We start from the raw sequence: 19,174 nt of genomic DNA, 5'->3' as shown, positions 1-19,174 counted from the left end.
AAGCCAAACTACAGTCTCTGCACTCAAACTCCAGGCTTTCTCTGACGGGAATCGTCGGTCCGTGTGAAGAAACACAAGCAGAACGAGCTGGAAAACACTCGCATGAAAATACCAAACGGCCTAAAGTGAAGAAAACAAGGCCAGAAATAACAAGAAAACACACTAAACAAATGAAAGAAGCTGTAAAAGTGCGTTAAGCAATTATCCTAGTGTAAAGAAGTTTTAGCGATAAACAAATAATGAACAGCCGTTCTCCAGAAGTGAAACTCAGAGGCTTTGCAGAAGTTGTGTTCAGAAGAGCTAATGATACTGCTTTTCAGCCAATTACAAGTCAAACATTTCTATTTCACATAAACGCCGTTCTTTTCAACTTTCTATTCATCAAAGAATCCTGTCAGATAAAATGTATGACAGTTTCCACAAAATATATTAAACTCTTCAACACTGATAATAATCATAAATGTTTCTTGAGCATCAAATCATCATATTAGAGTGATTTGTGAAGGATCATGTGACACTGAAGACTGGAGTAATGATGCTGAACATTCAGCTTTGATCACAGGAATAAATTACACTTTACTGTATATTCACATAGACAACAGATATTTAACATTGTAATAATATTTCACAATTTTACTGTATTTTTGATCTAATAAATGAAGCCTTGGTGAGCAGAAGAGACTCTTTAGATAAGAAATATACCATATATATATATATATATATATATATATATACACACATATATATATATATATATATATATATATATACATATATACACACACACACACACACACACATACATGTATATGATACCTACATAATATGTTGTATTTTGTGTTGTTAATAAAAATAGAATACAACTTTTAGAATAAAACAACAGAATCATACTAGCATAAGCAATAGAATTATATAACTTTATTCTTATTTTTAAAATTATATTTATTATTTTACCTTATATGTTTTAGTATAAATATATAATATCAAAGTTAATTGTATTTTGTGTTGATGTAAATAATGTAATTATTATTAATAATATAATATATAATATAACATCTTACAGACCCCAGACTTTTGAGCGGTAGTATTTTCATCACTTAATCAAACAAAACTATCAAAATGTAAAGTATAAGATACGCTGTACACTTTTAAATAAACCTGGTACTGAAATTAATTTACAGTAAAGTAACGTTACTCATTTAGTAAGGCCAGATACCATATTAGCTTCAGTACCATGGTATTTCTCAAACTACCATGGTATAGCAGATGGTTAGCCACAGTACAACCACTATACATTAATAACATGTTGAAAACCCTGGTATTACTATAGTCCATGTCCACAAAACCAGTAAGTTTCCAGCATTTCTGTGTTAGTTTATCCCAGTGTTCTTCCTGTTCGAGTGAACGCTGAGCTCCCCCTACCAGCCTCCAGCCCGAAACACAACACACACACACCCCTAACAAACATGATAACAACACTCATAACGATCGCTCACCAGCCCGTCGATCTGGATCTGCTTGACCGGGGAATCCAGCGGACTGGAAGCCGAAGCTGCGGGTTCTTTACGGGTCGCCATTGTCAGAAGAAGAGCGGAATCGGGCCGAAGCACGTGGAAGAAGGTTCTTCCGGAACGATGCGACCACTTCCGGTGCGAAGACTCTTCAAAATAAGAGTCGCGAGTTAAGTTACCGTTATTTATACAGCGCTTTTTATAATACAGATTGTTTCAAATCAGCTTTAAAGAGATAACAGGAAAATAAAACAACAAAGTCTGTTTCTAGAAGAAAATAGCGTCACAGTCCAGCTTAAGTGAGCTCAGTGACGTTTCATTTTTGTTTTAAAAAAAGTTAATTTATTTATACAGCCGCTCTGTCATCGTCCAGCTTAGTTCTCATATAATGGTGTCAAATCAATGCAGGCAGATCAATAATATTGTTGAATATTAAATAAAATTTCCCAAACTAAGCAAGCCAAAAGCGGAAAAGGCGAGTTAAATGGGCGATTCTCATTATTTCATCCTATTATTCACGTAATAATTAAGCAACTCACGTATGTGAAACATTGCACATTATGCAACAGTAAAAGTTTTAAAGGTATTGTTATAATGTCGTCAAACCTTATTACTGCAGTTATCATTATTAACATTATTAGAAGAATTTTTTTGGGGGATTTGTGTGTGTAATAAAAGTCTGGTCGAATTATTATTTAAATAGAACATTGCATTGTGGGATATAGTATTCCACACAGCATGATGTGCTGTATGATTAGTGTATATTAGGAAATCTGGGTACTGTAGATTCATAAAGAATTTACATATTGTATTTGAAGATTAGAAGGTTAGTCCCTTTAAAGATGGCAAAAACACTGAGACGAGTTGATTTAGCCATGAGACAAATTAAATTTTACAAGTCTTGCAATGGTCATTATAAATGCAATGGTCATTATATTATAACACAAATATATATATATAAAAAAAAATATATATATATATAAAAATCATGAATATTTGTGTGCACATATACATATATGCGCACACAAATATTTATGATTTATCTATCTATCTATCTACACACACACAACACTAAAGAACCAGGTAAAAAGAGGAACATAGGTGACTTCTTTTTTCAATCCATATCAAAATTTAATCAAGTGCATATTCCAATTGTATTTAGGAGTTTAAGAAACCTTTAATAATCATAATTGCCATTAAAAGAGAGATACAAAACATTGAACTATTGTGTAATTAAATCCAAATGGGTTTCCAAAAATAAACCTTTTGTCTCTCAAATGTGACATTATTAAAAAGTTAAAATGTACACATTACTAACTCACTACAAAATGTAAAACTTACTGGGATAAAGCTTATGAAGGAAAATAAAATCAGAACAATGAGGGGAAAAACAAAAAACAAAAACAAAAACAAGTAGTGAATCTGAAAGATCCCAACGGTGTCGTCGATATAGAGGTCCAACATGTACTAAGCATTTAACACCTTACTTTGTGGATACAATGTTTTCATGATCTATAGGGTTTGACTCTTAAATTGGCCCCAAAGAACAAAAACAGATACAAAAAGCAACAGTAGCAAAACAAAACTGTTAAATACAACTACTAAAAACAAGTCAGATTAGGCGTCTATACAATGTGGAAGCGCGGGCCCGGCGCGGCGATGATGTCGCTGTAGGGCTCGGCCTGCGTCAGCTCGATCGCCTGCTGTTTCTTCAGCACCAGGAAGCTGTAGAACTTCGCCGCCGCCTGTTTCTTGTTGTTGTTTCTGCACAGCTCCAGGAGGCTGATGGACTGGGCTCCGGTTTTAGCCACCACACGCTGTCAAGCACAGGAGAACAGGAGGAAATGAGCTTTGAACGTCTTTCTCGGGTCATGAACATTAGGGCTGCCCTCGACTAAAGATCTTTCGGTAAATATTAGCGCTGGGTATTGGCACAAATTTCACAATTCGATTCCGATTCAATATTGATTATTTTGGATATCAGGTGCAATACATGGCAAATTTTCTCTTCACTAATGCTGTAAACTCTGGGAGTCAGTGGTGGCCTATAGGCTTCATTAGCCTACTGTAATATTGAAGGTAAAAATGAACTGATTTGTATACAAACACTTAAATTACACTTATTTTATAATAAAGTTATATGAAATATAAACATTTAAATGGTGGCTGTCATAAAAACCTGCCAGATTTATTCAAACATGCATTCAAAACTGAAGAACATTAAAAATGATAATGAATATGTAATATGGTGCATATATTTAGCAAAATGCTCCTCTCTAGAGTTAATTTGTCTCGCTGACTGACGAGTTTATGGTCACATGGTTTTTCTGAGGTAAATGTGACGTTACATGACATTGTTTACAAGCTGTTTTACTGACGTCTTTCCACGGTTGAAACACTGAGCGACTCCATGTCACATGATACGGACTTCGATAAGTTGTACTGTACCTTTAACACACTTTCAGACGCTCATTCATGTTTATCTCGCGCTGTAACTGGTGTTATTAAGGCGGAGGAGAAGATCACGTGCTTCTCTAGAGCTGAGCCAGAGCGATCTCACGCCACAGACACATAACGGTATTTATGTTTTTGAATTTCGTAAGAAAATGGACGTAATTTGAAATCTGAGACTTTGTTTCATATCAATAGTAACAAAGCACAAAGATTATTGTGATTTATTGGGTGGGATGCGCTACAATGTTACATTCATTCATCAACTGAGAACAGGATGACTAATCGATTCTTGGGATTTAAGAACGATATCGGTTCGTAAAATGAGATTCGATTAAAATCGATATTTTTTACCCAGCGCTAATATATATTTACTTCATACAGTGAAAACTAAGCAGTGTTTTATTTTTACATTTGATTATTCAGTTTGTGTTGTTAAATAACCCTAATGTAGGATAAGCTGAACCCCTGACCCCCGAGGTTTACACTGATGTTAGAATAACGCTTCTTATATACAGTAAAACACTGATGGTCACTGGCAGGAGTTTAGGGATGCTTTCTTGTCACAAAAAGAATGTGAAACACGTGTAGGTCATATAATAGATCATTTAAGTTTACTTTATACACTTTAAGTATCGTATCGAATATCGCATTATTTAATGAGTTATCGCATATCGCAATTTTCTTCAATATCGTGCAGCGCTAGCATTAGCTAGCATTAACTAGCATGAGCAATACAATTGTTACAGTATTAGTTAATCTTTGTTTATGTTGGTTAATAATAATCCAGCTGTTTATTGTTCATGTTAGTTCACAGTGCATTAACTAATGTTAACAAATACAACCTTTGATTTTAATAACGTATTAGTAAATGTTGAAATTAATATTAACAGATTAATAAATGCTGATGTTCATTCTTAGTTCATATTGCCTTATTGTAAAGCGTTACAGATTTTTCTAGTCGACTATTAGTTGTTCATTTAAGTCATTAGTCGACTAATCACACGTTTATTTTAATAAGCCATGAATTATAATAATGCACCTTTAATTGCCTATATAAAACACGTATAGCCTAATCAGCGCACAAATTGAAACACAGCTTGGCACGGCGCACCGGCAAACGATTGTGAATGCATTGTGGGGGAAAAAAGCAGATTGAGACTGTCTAAACATTTTAGTAATTTATCGGTAATGTTTTCTGTGTTTCCGGCTGCAGAGATTAGATCGTCGATGCGGACTCGTCATCTCCCGTTGCATTCAGGATTACATAATCTGAGAATATTCATTTTCTATTGGAATCTGTTCATTCAAAATGTAAAAATATCAAGCTTTCTATCGCTATATCTCTCATGTCTGTGAGGCGAGTATACGCTGAGTTTCGGCTCCTTTATGAGATGTGCTCAAATTCAAGACCGAATTGAGAAAGCGCCATTATTTTACAAAACCACAACGTTTTATTGTTATTATGAGTTTACAGAAATAAAAGTAGACCCTTTACAGTTTGCATTACTCTAGTCTGTATGACCCAAAATGACGGAGTATTTGTAAGTCAAATGCAGAGATGCACCGGCGCCTGTATATCATGCATGTGCCTAATAATAGCGTAATAACAACATCTATCTAGAGTAACATTAGAACGAGCGACTCGTAAAGCATCACATGTTTCAAGTGATCAGCCATATCTGAGGTCGATGACTGACTGGCTAATGTTTGTATTTCCTGCCGTTATTTCGTCACTTTTTCAAGGTTTTTTTCCTGCAACTAAACGAATAATACAATTTTGGTCGACTAATGGTTAGTCGACTATTAGGCGGTGGCCCTAATTAACATAATTATACAGACACCTTCAACATGTCTCACATTATCACAGTTTGTTCGCTATAGTTTAGAAAATGGTAGTAAAATATGAGCAGAACTCAGTTGATATTTGACTGGTTTTGTCCGTCCTTCTGTTAGACTGTCTCACACATGAATTATGTTGAATATCTGTCAGCTGTTAAATTTAACTACACAATTAGATAATACCAGTTTAGCTCAACCAATCACCAAGCAATGCTTCATTTTGTTCAGTCTGTGTGTAAAAAGAGCATTAGCAATTAAAGAAAACACACTTCAGCAAAACATGATCAGCTCAAAGTGTCAAAGGATAATATTTGGTCCCAAATTTTTATAAATTTTACTGGTATGAATAATATTTGAGTATAATATGTCACCATTTACTTTATTTTGCTCTCCTCACTTACATAAATGATCTATAGTGTCCTGCACACACTAGTAAAGAAATGATATCTGGTGTCTGAATAATGTTTGTTTGACAGTATATAGTCCAAACACAAACCTGCAGGCCGTGAAGCATCTGCTGAGTTCTCTTGTTCCACCTCCTCTCCTCTTGGTCCTGGTCTCCTTGTCCTTCTTCACCCTGTTGTTTAAAACAAATCCAACAATTATCAGTAACACCGATGTTGGAGCTGCATCGTTAAAAGATTGTGATTCAAACATACGTGAGCTTACTCAGAAATGATAAATGATTCAGCTGCATATTCTATAAGATCACAGTGAACGTTCAGATCTGCGTTTTTTGCTTGTCAAACACACAGTATCATTACAATAATTCAGATTATCACAGAAGTACTGGGATAGTTGGGATATAAGCACTGATGTCTACGGTAGTGATCAAAATAAAGTAAATAACCTTTTGAAAGTAACTTGATGCTTCAGATAAAGATTGTATCTGTTACATCGTTACGCCAGTAGGTGGCGACAAGTGATTTTTCAAAAATGTATTCGTCATTGAATCATTCAAGAGATTCATTCAAAAACGCTGATTCATCCAGTAATGAAACAAGTGAAGTCTTTATGAGTGAGTCATTGAATCATTCATTCAAGAGAATCATTCAAAAACGCTGATTCATCCAGTAATGAAACAAGTGAAGTCTTTGAGTGAGTCATTGAATCATTCGTTCAAGAGAATCGTTCAAAAACGCTGATTCATCCAGTAATGAAACAAGTGAAGTCTTTATGAGTGAGTCATTGAATCATTCATTCAAGAAAATCATTCAAAAACGCTGATTCATCCAGTAATGAAACAAGTGAAGTCTTTATGAGTGAGTCATTGAATCATTCATTCAAGAGAATCATTCAAAAACGCTGATTCATCCAGTAATGAAACAAGTGAAGTCTTTGAGTGAGTCATTGAATCATTCGTTCAAGAGAATCGTTCAAAAACGCTGATTCATCCAGTAATGAAACAAGTGAAGTCTTTATGAGTGAGTCATTGAATCATTCATTCAAGAAAATCATTCAAAAACGCTGATTCATCCAGTAATGAAACAAGTGAAGTCTTTATGAGCGAGTCATTGAATCATTCATTCAAGAGAATCATTCAAAAACGCTGATTCATCCAGTAATGAAACAAGTGAAGTCTTTATGAGTGAGTCATTGAATCATTCATTCAAGAAAATCATTCAAAAACGCTGATTCATCCAGTAATGAAACAAGTGAAGTCTTTATGAGCGAGTCATTGAATCATTCATTCAAGAGAATCATTCAAAAACGCTGATTCATCCAGTAATGAAACAAGTGAAGTCTTTATGAGTGAGTCATTGAATCATTCATTCAAGAGATTCAATAAAAAAAACGCTGATTCATCCAGTAATGAAACAAGTGAAGTCTTTATGAGTGAGTCATTGAATCATTCATTCAAGAGAATCGTTCAAAAAACGCTGATTCATCCAGTAATGAAACAAGTGAAGTCTTTATGAGTGAGTCATTGAATCATTCGTTCAAGAGAATCGTTCAAAAACGCTGATTCATCCAGTAATGAAAGAAGTGAAGTCTTTATGAGCAAGTCATTAAATCATCAAAATATTTCTTATTAACGAATTAAATATTTCTTAAATCGACTGCAGCAACTGCATTAACATTTTGTCAGAACCTCTAGTAAACTACATGAACTTTGGTTTAGTCGTCTATTCAGAATCGTGAACTATTTTGAGAGATTGTCTTCCAGCTAAATGCCGAGTGCCTCACCTCTTCATCGCTGTCGTCCTTGTCCTTATCCTTGCCCTTGTCGTCTAACAGGTCCAGTTCTGGCACCAGTGAAGAGAGGTTTGTGATGTCCTCAGGGGGAAGATCCACTTGGGGCATCTCCAGCTCATGGGAAAGGACCGACTGATCCACGGGCTGAAGCGTCTGATCCAACACTTCCATTTGCTGGAACCACAATTGTGCACTGTTAGGCTCGGCTTCAAAACATTAAAAAATATATATTTTTTTACTTCATTGGAATGGTACGAAACTTGGTAAAGGTTTTGGCACTTGAAAAAAAACATCATGGACATGATTAAAAAAAGGTTAAATACTCCTCGCGGTCAAAAATGAGCGCATTGGAAATGAATGGGAGACGAATTTCATCTAGTGGAAACTTTTGGTACTGCAGCCAAACAACATCTGACCGAAAGCACATTTTTTTTAGATAAAGCTCAAATTTTGAACAACTCATTTAGATTTATGGCTTTGAACAGTAAAACATGATTTTGGTAAATATATATTTCACATAAAAAATTTAAATAGTATTTTTGTGCATTTTTCACAATACAAGTAAAATTCTGTTTCTTTTTTTAAGTTCACTTTTTAAAACGTTTTTCCACTTCAGCAATAATCTGCCAAGTGTCGTCTTTGAAAAGAGATCAAACGTACATCTGTTGCTCTGAAGCATTCAAGATTCACGACAGTTTAAGTTGGACATTTTTCAGGACTATGCTTAAAAAGTGAATAAATGTATTATAAATACAGCGTTAATATAATTTAGAATAAAAAAAAAAAATCCCCTAAAAATACAAAATAAAAAACATTTTCAAACTAAAAATATAGTACATTCATTTCATTGACAAAAAAAAAAAAAAAAAAGTCAGTCATTTTTGACGTTGCGCGAAGAGCACCAGAGAATGATTATCTGTAGGGATGGACCAATACCATTTAATGTTTTTGTGCCTTTTGTGAGGCTTAACAATAACACACAATAGTATAGCACAATATCGGATTTGGATCGGTCTTATCTGACTGATACCTGATCCGGCAAAGAATGGCAGTATCGGAGCCTATACCGAGAATCGGATCAGCACATCTGGGTGATTTAACTTGACTTACAGGCAACGCTGCTTCTTTCTCGAGCGACTTGCGCTTGATTCCCCGCTGGCGAGATGGAGGAGGCATCATGGACTCGTCCAGAGCGGTTCTGCTGCCCTCCATAGAGGACGCCTGAAGCAAACTGTGCTCCTCCATGATGGTCTGATCTGTAGGGCACAAAAAATGCTTTTAAATGACTAACACTAATGTGTTAAAGCCAGCGGCTTTCAATCTTTTAGATGCTACTGAACCCCCAAACACAGGGTTTCTACAGAGACTGTAACATGTAATTCCAGGACTTTAAGCACTTCTTTTTTGGTTTAAGGACTACAGAGATCTCACTTATCAGACAATATCTTTATTATCTTTCAAATTCTAAAAAAGGTAAATAGATCAAAATAAAACAAAATGGTCCAAATAAAGCGCAGCTGATGCATCGACTGCTGTAACTTTAACGTATTAACATCGTAACAGTGACGAAACGCATTTGTCCGTTCAGGGCCACTGTAGAAACATGTCGACGCAAGCGGACCCGAGGTGTGTGTAGAGAGAAATGTTTCATTCTTAGGTAATAAAAACATAACGGTTCATTATGTAAGGTCTTTATAAACCACTAAAAACATAGTTATGTTTATGATATTTAGTGATGGGTCACGATCCGTTCTTGCATCTGTCACGTGACAAATTAACGAAAGAAGGTAAAGTAGTTATGTTCCCTGTAAATTATTTGTGACTGCATTTTAATATGGTCAAGATTGCATAGGTGGATGTTTTCGGGGAATTTGGCTGTTAAACGTATAACATTTAAAGCCACTTAAATGAACGAATTGATTTGAAAAAAGATCCGTTCATTTTGATGAACGAGATCGAACAAGAGAGTCAGTAAAATGATCCCAACTTCCCATTACTAATGAATGATATTGCATTTCTGTCAACGGATCCTCCTAAATAATGTTACACAGTGCACGCTTAAGCTACAGTAGCTGTGCTTGTGTAGCGACGCTTACCAATCACGTCACTCCTGTGACCCAGCGGCTCCTCTCTGGGCACTTCTGGGTTCTCCAGCTCCTTCAGGAAGTCCTCGAGACTATCCGCTTCTCCTCCCTTCCTCCTCTTCCTCAGCTCATCAGGCACCAGTGGAGTCAAGCAGCGAGTGAACATCTGCAACACACACATTCACTATGAATTCAGCCCTGGGCTTTAACACACTGATGTTAAAGGGATAGTTCACCCAAAAATTTAAATTAGCCCATGATTTATTCACCATCAAGTCATCCTTGGTGTGTATGACATTCTTCTTTCAGACGAATACAATCTGAGTTATATAAAAAAAAATGCCTGGCTCTTCCAAGCTTTATAATGGCCGTTTTTGTTTTGAAGTCCATCAAAGTGCATCTGTCCATCATAAAAGTGCATCCATCTATCATCATAAGTGCATCTATCATCATAAAAGTGCATCTGTCCATCATAAAAGTGCATCTGTCCATCATAAAAGCGTATCTGTCCAACATAAAAGCGCATCTATCCATCACCAAAACAGAAACAGCCATTCACTGCCATTATAAAGCTTGGAAGAGCCAGGACATTTTTTTATATAACTCCGATTGTATTCGTCTGAAAGAATAATGTCATAAACACTAGGATGGCTTCAGGGTGAGTAAATCAAGGGCTAATTTTCATTTTTGGGTGAACTCTCCCTTTAAAAGAGACGCAAGACCAGCCCATCACCTTCAGCAGACGCCCGTTCCAGAGAGGTTGAGCCGGCAATGAGAACAGCTTCTCTACGCCTCCAGTCTCCTTCCACATCATCAGCTTCTTAGTGGGAGGAGCCAAGTCCAGCGTGGTGACGATGTCGGAGTAATCGCTCAACTGGGCCCGGATGGTCTTGCTGTCCAACTCCTTCAGGCTGTCGACGATGAGCTTCCTCTTCCTCTTAGCCTTGGTTTCTTTCACTGAGGACGCGCCACAAGTGTTTTATTAAGAGATATTCAGGCACAAAATTTACAGTTCATATTGATTACGTAAACAAGCTAAGTGATGTACCCTCATCCTTCCCTCGCGGTTTGTTCTAAAATTATACTTACATTTTTTTTGTCCAGAATGCTTATTTTGTTTCATTTTGATATTTTTTTTTTTATTCACTTTTAAATGACTAGATTTGATCAATAAATAATAAATAGCAATTTAAGCACATTCCTCACATTCTTTCAAAAAACTGTGATGCATGAACCTTTTAATTCAGCTCAAAAAATGTTGCACTGAGTTTCTTGTCCAATATTTAAAAAAATGTAACATGATATTTCATAACTCTAGCCTTATAGCTCTATATATGGAGCAAATGAGCTGTTCCTCTGGGTCCTAAAGTCAGCTTATCTTCAATATGTATTCAGATACACATGTAGACATTATAAAATAATTTTTTGGTAAAGTTTTAGCATTTTTAGTTAGAATTTTGAGCATTTTTAAGGTTTTCTATGTGTACCGAAGCATTCCTCGCATTCCATTCATTCCTAAGGGGGTCAAATTGACCCGTGATTGAAGGATTTGTTACTTTTGAAAATCCTCGAATACATTATTTTATTTTTTGTGTATTCGTGGTTCAAGTGCAACAAAAGTCAGATGAACACAAAAAAAAAAAAAAAAAAAAAAAAAAAAAAAAAAAGATTTCCTGGTCAAAATGACACGAGGCAATGATGAGAGATAAATATGAATTTATCGTTCATGTGTACCAGTAATGTCGATGGGCTCGAGTGCGAACGCTTCGTCCTCATTGGGCACCAGAGTGGTCTGCTCGGTCTGGTCTGTGGTGTTGGGAAGAGGCTCGACTGGGCCAGACTCTGGACTGTCAGGACCGCCAGGAGCTGAAATAATGCAAAAGTGTCATGAGAGGTCAATGTCATACATTCATACATATTTAAAAATGCATATCCTTCAGACACTGACTTGACATTTGAAACAAGAAATTTCACATCACAGAAAGGATCCCTGTAAACCCTCATGATTGAGTATCAGGGCTAGTTTTGCATTTTTGAAATATAAAAAAAAGGCATGGCAAGATTTGCTTTTCCCCAATTAATTAGTAACAAATATTTGTTGACACTTTATATTACATCTTATTAAAGTAATAACAGTAAATTATGCATAATTAAATAAAGCAATCCTTAACCCTAACCCTATACTAAGTACATTTTATTAATTACAATTTCTCAGCATTTAATTGTACAACCTTAGAGTAAAATGTGTTTGAAAATTTAGGATCATGTCAAGAAATATTCATTTGAGTCTAAAAAACTTTTTCCAGAACAAATAAAATATTTTTAAAAAAATCCTTTATAAATTTCTGGGGAAATTGAGTGGCAAGCAAAATTCCAATAGTGAAAATTAGGTTCTCCATCTTCCACAATTGTTATAGTTATTTTATTCACCTTATTTTTTAAGTAAGAGCAACTCAGGCATTTGTACCTTGAAAGCGTCTCATCAGCATCCAGTTATTTTAGCTGTACAAAAACTGCAAACTTATATTATATTATGTAAATAAACGCTGGTTTATAGCACAAGTTGTTTTACCATTCTGTGCATTATGTTATTCTACCAGTTATTTACTATAGCAGCTGATGAATCTGAAGTTCACACACATTCACAGAAAACAGCTCGATAGATTCACTCAAGAGCCAAGAATGTTTGTAGGATGTACTCACGAGAGAAGTTATCGAAGTCGTCTTCATCGTCGCCGTGGTCTTGAGGCATCATCACGCTGTCAGTGATGGCAGGAGGATCGTCAAATATTCCTCCACCATCATCGTTGCTCAGGATCTTATCCACTGAAACACACACACACACACACACAGTTCAGCGTCACATGATCATCACAGGGAGGGGAATCTTTTGGTTCATCACGATTCGATTCTTGGTCACGATTCGATTCAATATTTTTTTTCATAAAACATCAATGTTTAATATAAAATGCTTGGTCTATGTTTCCCAAGCGGTTGAAGACTATGCTTTCTTTAATTTTTATTGAAGAATGTACATCATTTAAATTCGATATGTGCATAGATTTGGTTGTAGTTTATGGTTTTGCGTTACTTTTCGTATTTGACTGCGGCAGACGGTGTAATTGGTCTAGAAGGAAAAATAAATCTACTGAATTAAATGTGAACCTTGAAATTTATTATTTACTTTTTCTTCCCATTTTAGTCAACGCAATATTATAAAACAAATGTCCTTTAAGCGACTACAATCATTACACACAGTCTTCTGTGATAAAGCAAGGCAGGCAATTCTACTTTATTTTTGATATTAAAAATAGGAGCAAAGAAGCAAATTATAAAAAATAGAAAAAAATATATACAAATTAAATAAACTAAGTGTTCAGGAACAGTAGCACATGTTTATTTAACATGTAGTATTAAGAAATAGGAAATTGAATGGTAAACACTTTACAATAAGGTTTATTAGTTACTGTATTAACTAACATGAATTAATGAGCAATACATTTGTTACAGTATTTATTAATCTTTGTTAATGTTAGTTAATAATAATCCAGCTGTTCATGTTAGTTCACAGTGCATTAACTAATGTTAACAAAGACAACCTTTGATTTTAATAACGTACAAGTAAATGTTGAAGTTAATATTAAGTCAGATTATTAAATGCCTTAGTATTGTTCATTCTTAGTTCATGTTAACTAAGGCAGTCCTAGTTCACGGCTTATTGTGATTAACGTCAATAACTTTAATTTATATTCCAATAATAACCCCAAGAAATTAGTTACAAATATTTTTTGACACTTTATATTACATCTTACTAAAGTTATAACATTACATTTTGCATAAAGCAACCCTTAACCCTAACCCTATACGAAGTACATTTTATTAATTACTATTTCTCAGCATTTAATTGTACAACCTTTTTTTTTACATTTACATTTACATTTACATTTATTCATTTAGCTGACGCTTTTATCCAAAGCGACTTACAATTGCTATAGATGTCAGAGGTCGCACGCCTCTGGAGCAACTAGGGGTTAAGTGTCTTGCTCAGGGACACATTGGTGTCTCACAGTGGATTCGAACCCGGGTCTCTCACACCAAAGGCATGTGTCTTATCCATTGCGCCACACCACCCCACTTTTTTTTAATTGCATAACCGTAAAGTGCAACCAAATATACTTTTATTGCCCAGAATAAAATGTGTTTGAAAATTTAGGATCAATGTCGAGAAGTTTACAAGAGTGCAAAAACTTTTATCAGAAAAAAAAAAAAAAAATCCTTTTAAAGTTATTTTTAAATCCTTCTGAAGTTAAAGAAGTGTAACGCTTTAGAAAATCGAGTTTTGAAATTTGTGAATGGATACAAACCGGTAAAAGATAGAATCGTGATTCATGTATGAATGGCTTTTTCCCCGCTCCTCTAATCACAGGTCAAATCAACATGAACTTACTCAGAATTCCCCCGTCGGTGTTTTCCAGGTTGTTGTCCCCGAAGTCGTCGTAGTCGAGGGTCGTGGGTTTGTCGGGGAGGTGAGCGGGACCAGGCTCCGCTTCCAGGAGCAGGTTCGAGGCAGAAGATCCATGGATGATGTCCACCTCGAAAGCATTCTCCTCTCTCATCATCTCACGATCATCCATGCCAAAGTCACCTGCCATGACATCACAAGTTATGGAGGACATGGACATCGCGACTTATCTTACTATGAGGGCTTCGCGATTAATCGCACTTCAGTCGAGTTGGCTTATCGTGATTTGAAATCGCAAATGCTGAGATTATATTGTACTCTGCAGCTTGTCAGTGACGTACGGCTCAGGAAACGCGGCTCACTCTGAAAGCACTGAGTTTGAGTCGCTTATTACATGCATTTGAAAAAGCAACACGCGTCAAACATCTTTCCAGACATGAGACGCATTTATGAACCTCTTGTCCAACAAAAGACAACATTTATAACATGCTTTTACTCCTAACTCACTTCATGAGGACAGCTGAGCTCCTCCTGTGAGATGATGCGCTTCTGACACAGAATAAGGCAGTCGTGTTTTTATTAGTCATGTTTAATCAAAGCGTTTCAATCTTCTGTTTATTCAGAGACAGCGATAGGGGTTTCCTGGAATGATGTGTGTTATCATACTGCGGTGGGGCATATGTGGTGTGTGTGTGTGTGTGTGTGAGAGACTCTGGTGTTCAGATGGAGCAGCATTTACCACCGATCAGCCCTGCTTCACTGACATTCTGTGCATAAAATAATCGCAGTCTTTGCCAAATCGCGTGCGGTTTCAGTGCGATTAATAGTGCAGCTCTACTTAATATAAATATAAACAGCTTGTGAGTTTTTACCGAAGTCATTGTCGGTCATGAGGCTGATGTTTCCTACTTCCTCCCTCATGGTGATCTCCTCAACACGACTCTGGTTCAGGGTGAACTGCTGTGCTACATCTATATCACTGAAACACACATTTTCTCATTTATAAATCACAAATGCAAAAAGTCACAATCAGGAGGAGTAGATTATCACAGAAGCATAACTTTAAAAATAAGAATCCAGGACCTTTGTGTAGTTTTATATCAAGCAAAATGATCAAAATTGCATTGTTTTTGACCCATACACTGTCTATAGCCCTATTCGGACGGTAATGTCAATATTTACAGGGGTTAGTCTGTCATTTTATTGACGTCCAAATCTAAATCTACTGTTTTTTGAAAACTTAATTGCCGTCTGAATCCACATCTCTGAGTTTACACTAGGGCTGACACTTTTTATTCGATATTCGAATATGCATTCGAACATGACGTGAAATATCCGAAATCGAACTATAAATAAACTATCCGGTTTTTAAAGTGTCATGTTTTGCGCATTTTTTACAGTCTATGATTAGACCGTTTGCTTTTTATTTTACTGTTTGCCATCTCATCCAGTAGCGGCCGCTCTAAACGTATTGTAGCGTAGGCCCATGACCACATCAAGCGAATAATAGCCAGCTTGTTTTGAAAATGGAAGATAACGACAAGACTAAAGAGACCGCGCTGTAATTACACACACACACACACGCAACCCACAGAAAAGACGCGTGTCAGTATCGAGTTCTCTTTCGGGCTTGAACAAACCATAACACACAAATTATGCCAAATGCCCGTTTTGTCGAGTGTCCTCATAAGAGCAGTCTTAAATTATTGAAATAAAGTCTTAAATGAACGTAGAGTTTTGTGAGAAAATGGGACACGTGACAGATCGCGTCTCTATCAGCAGCGGCTGGTCTTAGTGTCATTAATGTTCAAAGAACAAAAGTGAGAGAGTAAATTACTCACTCTGACCCGGCGCCAGGAGGATTATTATACCGGTAGCCTAATAATCATGAATACACTCCGCTATCTTTTAACACATCTCCGGCCAACGGCTTTTTCACGCAAAAGAAAAACTCTTCATGAAACGCAGTGAAATTCAGCGACCATGTGGCGTTTCCTGATGGATCGAGGTTGTTCGTTAACTTCATTTTACTCATAGATATTCGAATACATTGCTTGATATTTGATATCCGTTCGAATTAAATTTTTCTCAAAAGTGACAGCCCTAGTGTACACTTATTACTGAAATGCTGGAAAGCATTTACAAGTTCTGCATTAAACAGTTCTTCACCACAGCTCCACCTCAGCGAACAAAAAGGAGAGAGATAAAAGCAGGAAACATTTGAAATGGGCCGTAATTGCGGCGGCAATATATGATACAATTTAAGTATGTAGGCTATTATACACAACATTGAAAATAACAAAAACAAGCAGCTTTATTTTTACCTCATGTAAATAATAGGCTGCATGAACTTGTTTCCACTAATTGCAATATTTTTTAAATGACCTTCTTTTGAGAAAAAAATGCAATGATATAAAAAGCATTTCACGGGATTACAAAACTCACTCCTCCACAATCATTAAATCAACGAATGCATGAGTTTTATCACTGAGGTGCCATGTAAATGATTTTTACAGACGTCCACATGAGAAACAATTACTGTCCGAATAGGGCTTTTGTCTTAAAACAGACAGAATATGAATGTGTAATATAACATTTTTAAAAAGACATCTCTTACTCCAGATCAGGAAGAGGCTGGTCAAAATCGTGGAACTCCTCTGGTAAAGTGATGGCGTTGTACGCAGCCTCACGGTTATCTTCTGGCAGATCAACGACACCTGGAAACACACAATGCATTCTAGTAAATATAACCAGGCAAACCCAGCTGGCCCTGAAATTAATGCTTTTACTGTCACAGGGTTTTAGATTCAGTACCTGGGCGGAAAGCCATTTTGATCTTGATAAACGCTTCGTTACAATCAGCCAGAAGATATTTGGCTTTTCTGTGGTAGATCCTCACCACGCCCAGGAGAAGATGGCCAGATGTACGCAGAGCCATTTTCACCTATTTAGTAGAGTAGAAAAAGCAGAATTAGCACATGCATGAACACACACCACAACATATGAACACACACCACTCAAAAGCACACAACATATGAACACACACCACTCAAAAGCACACAACAAGCAGCAGAAAGACGCACCTTTGGTGAGATGATGCTTTCCACGCTGCTCTCCAGGTTGCATTCAAAGACGTGCGCTTTGGTCAGTTTTTTGTCCCAATGGGCCGCCAGCCAGATCTTGGCCAGCGGCCCACGTTTACTGAGGACGAAGTGGGCGTAAAACATTGCCCTGGTGTCTGGTCAATCCTCTGAGACCTCTCTGCTACACCTGGAGGAGACACGACAGGATTCATTCAAAACTAGGACTACAATAAAGTCTCAAGCACTTCAACATGCACACAGATGTTATCTAACAGCAACTCACTAGGGCTTGAGGCACAGTATATGCAGATTAATCTAAAACATGCATACGTCAAATCTTACGCAAGCAATCACAAACACATCTTTAGATTGACTGTATTGCATGCTTAGCTTACATTGCCCGCCTTTACACCAACATTAAAACATGACGAAATCGAGGTTAAACACAATTCCACGGCCCCAAAACGCCACATAATCCAATGCAACGTTTTTAAAAAGGTTTATTGCACGCAAAATATGACAAAAAAATGCATTTATTAACGATGCAAAACAAATGCGTTATTTTCCACACAAGCGTTTGGCTAAGTTGTTGCTTAGCAAGCTGAGCTAGTTAGCTTTAAATAACCAATGCTTATATCACTTTACACATATACACATGATTATCAATTATTTTTCTTTGTCATATATAACGACTAAAAGTTACAACGGATTTATATTTAAATACAGCTTGCACAGCCAGGTTATTTTCAAGCTATCGTTAGCAATTAGCATTAGCCAACTGTTGATTAGCAACGGCGTCAAATTTAATTCTCCTGCTCGTAAATTAGACTTCACACGCAAATGAATCCGCAATAATACACATTTTCCATAACGTACCATTCAAAATATGTTATCCGTGTTGATTGCGGCCAGGCTTTTCTCTCCCCTCCCGCGGAGAGAAGTTAGCAAGCGCTTCCTCTCATTGAATCTGATCAAGATGGCGCGCGCTCTCGGCGGGATGTTTACAGTCAAAATTTGGCGGAGGGAGGAGCTTGGTCAGTGATTGACGGGTCGTAGCTGGAGTGGAAGCTGCCGGTAGGCGGGGCTTGGCTGGTGATTGACAGGAAGCGGCTACAGTGGAAGCTGCCGGTGGGCGGGGATTGGCTGGTGATTGACAGGTCGTGGCTGTCGTGGAGCGGTTGGCAGAGGGCGGTGTTGTGTTACTAAACGAACAATGGCTACAGGAAGTCGAATGAATATACACTTCTTGCTGTTCTTTTTAACTTTCTATTCATCAAAGAATCCTGAAATAAAAATGTAAATAACTGTTTTCAACATATAATAATGGAAAATGTTTATTGAGCATCAAATCATCATATTAGAGTGATTTCTGAAGGATCATGTGACACTGAAGACTGGAGTAATGATGCTGAAAATTCAGCTTTGATCACAGGAATAAATTACACTTTACTGTATATTCACATAGAAAACAGCTGTTTTAAATTGTAATAATATTTCACAATATTACTGTTTTTTTGTGGTTTTTATCAAATAAATGCAGCCTTG

The 19,174-nt window shown here is 36.6% G+C and overlaps 2 protein-coding genes across 2 annotated transcripts in view; both read right to left on the bottom strand.

Moving 5' to 3' along the window:
* Positions 1–1,662, bottom strand: part of eif3ha (eukaryotic translation initiation factor 3, subunit H, a) — a 71,929-nt gene extending 70,267 nt beyond the window's left edge. The window contains exon 1 of the mRNA XM_084385792.1: positions 1,497–1,662. Coding sequence (XP_084241918.1) covers positions 1,497–1,577 — 81 coding nt within the window. The 5' untranslated portion in view covers positions 1,578–1,662. The remainder of the gene's footprint in view (positions 1–1,496) is intronic.
* A 955-nt stretch (positions 1,663–2,617) lies between these two features.
* Positions 2,618–18,642, bottom strand: rad21a (RAD21 cohesin complex component a). The gene is made up of 14 exons (XM_084385678.1): positions 18,506–18,642; positions 17,630–17,816; positions 17,361–17,490; positions 17,164–17,263; positions 15,419–15,525; positions 14,532–14,729; positions 12,788–12,910; positions 11,819–11,950; positions 10,818–11,041; positions 10,097–10,250; positions 9,111–9,256; positions 7,992–8,174; positions 6,301–6,381; positions 2,618–3,328 (listed from the first exon to the last, which is right to left on the bottom strand). The coding sequence occupies exons 2-14, from the start codon at positions 17,771–17,773 to the stop codon at positions 3,137–3,139; spliced, it is 1,914 nt and encodes a 637-aa protein (XP_084241804.1). The 5' UTR covers positions 17,774–17,816; positions 18,506–18,642; the 3' UTR covers positions 2,618–3,136.
* Positions 18,643–19,174: the final 532 nt, after the last annotated feature.

The sequence above is a fragment of the Rutilus rutilus genome (genome assembly GCF_951802725.1).
Source record: "Rutilus rutilus genome assembly, chromosome: 17".
Lineage (NCBI taxonomy): Eukaryota > Metazoa > Chordata > Actinopteri > Cypriniformes > Leuciscidae > Rutilus > Rutilus rutilus.
The sequence above is the reverse complement of the archived record's forward strand: the minus strand, read 5'-3'. Positions and strand labels throughout refer to the sequence as shown.

Excerpts from the sequence above, each read along its gene's own strand:
- rad21a (XM_084385678.1), bottom strand. The coding sequence starts at position 17,773 with ATGTTTTACGCCCACTTCGTCCTCAGTAAACGTGGGCCGCTGGCCAAG. Across the intron at positions 12,911-14,531 it reads CACCGACGGGGGAATTCTGA|TGGATAAGATCCTGAGCAAC; the intron begins GTAAGTTCATGT and ends TGTGTGTTTCAG. Across the intron at positions 8,175-9,110 it reads AGAAAGAAGCAGCGTTGCCT|CAAATGGAAGTGTTGGATCA; the intron begins GTAAGTCAAGTT and ends TTGTGGTTCCAG.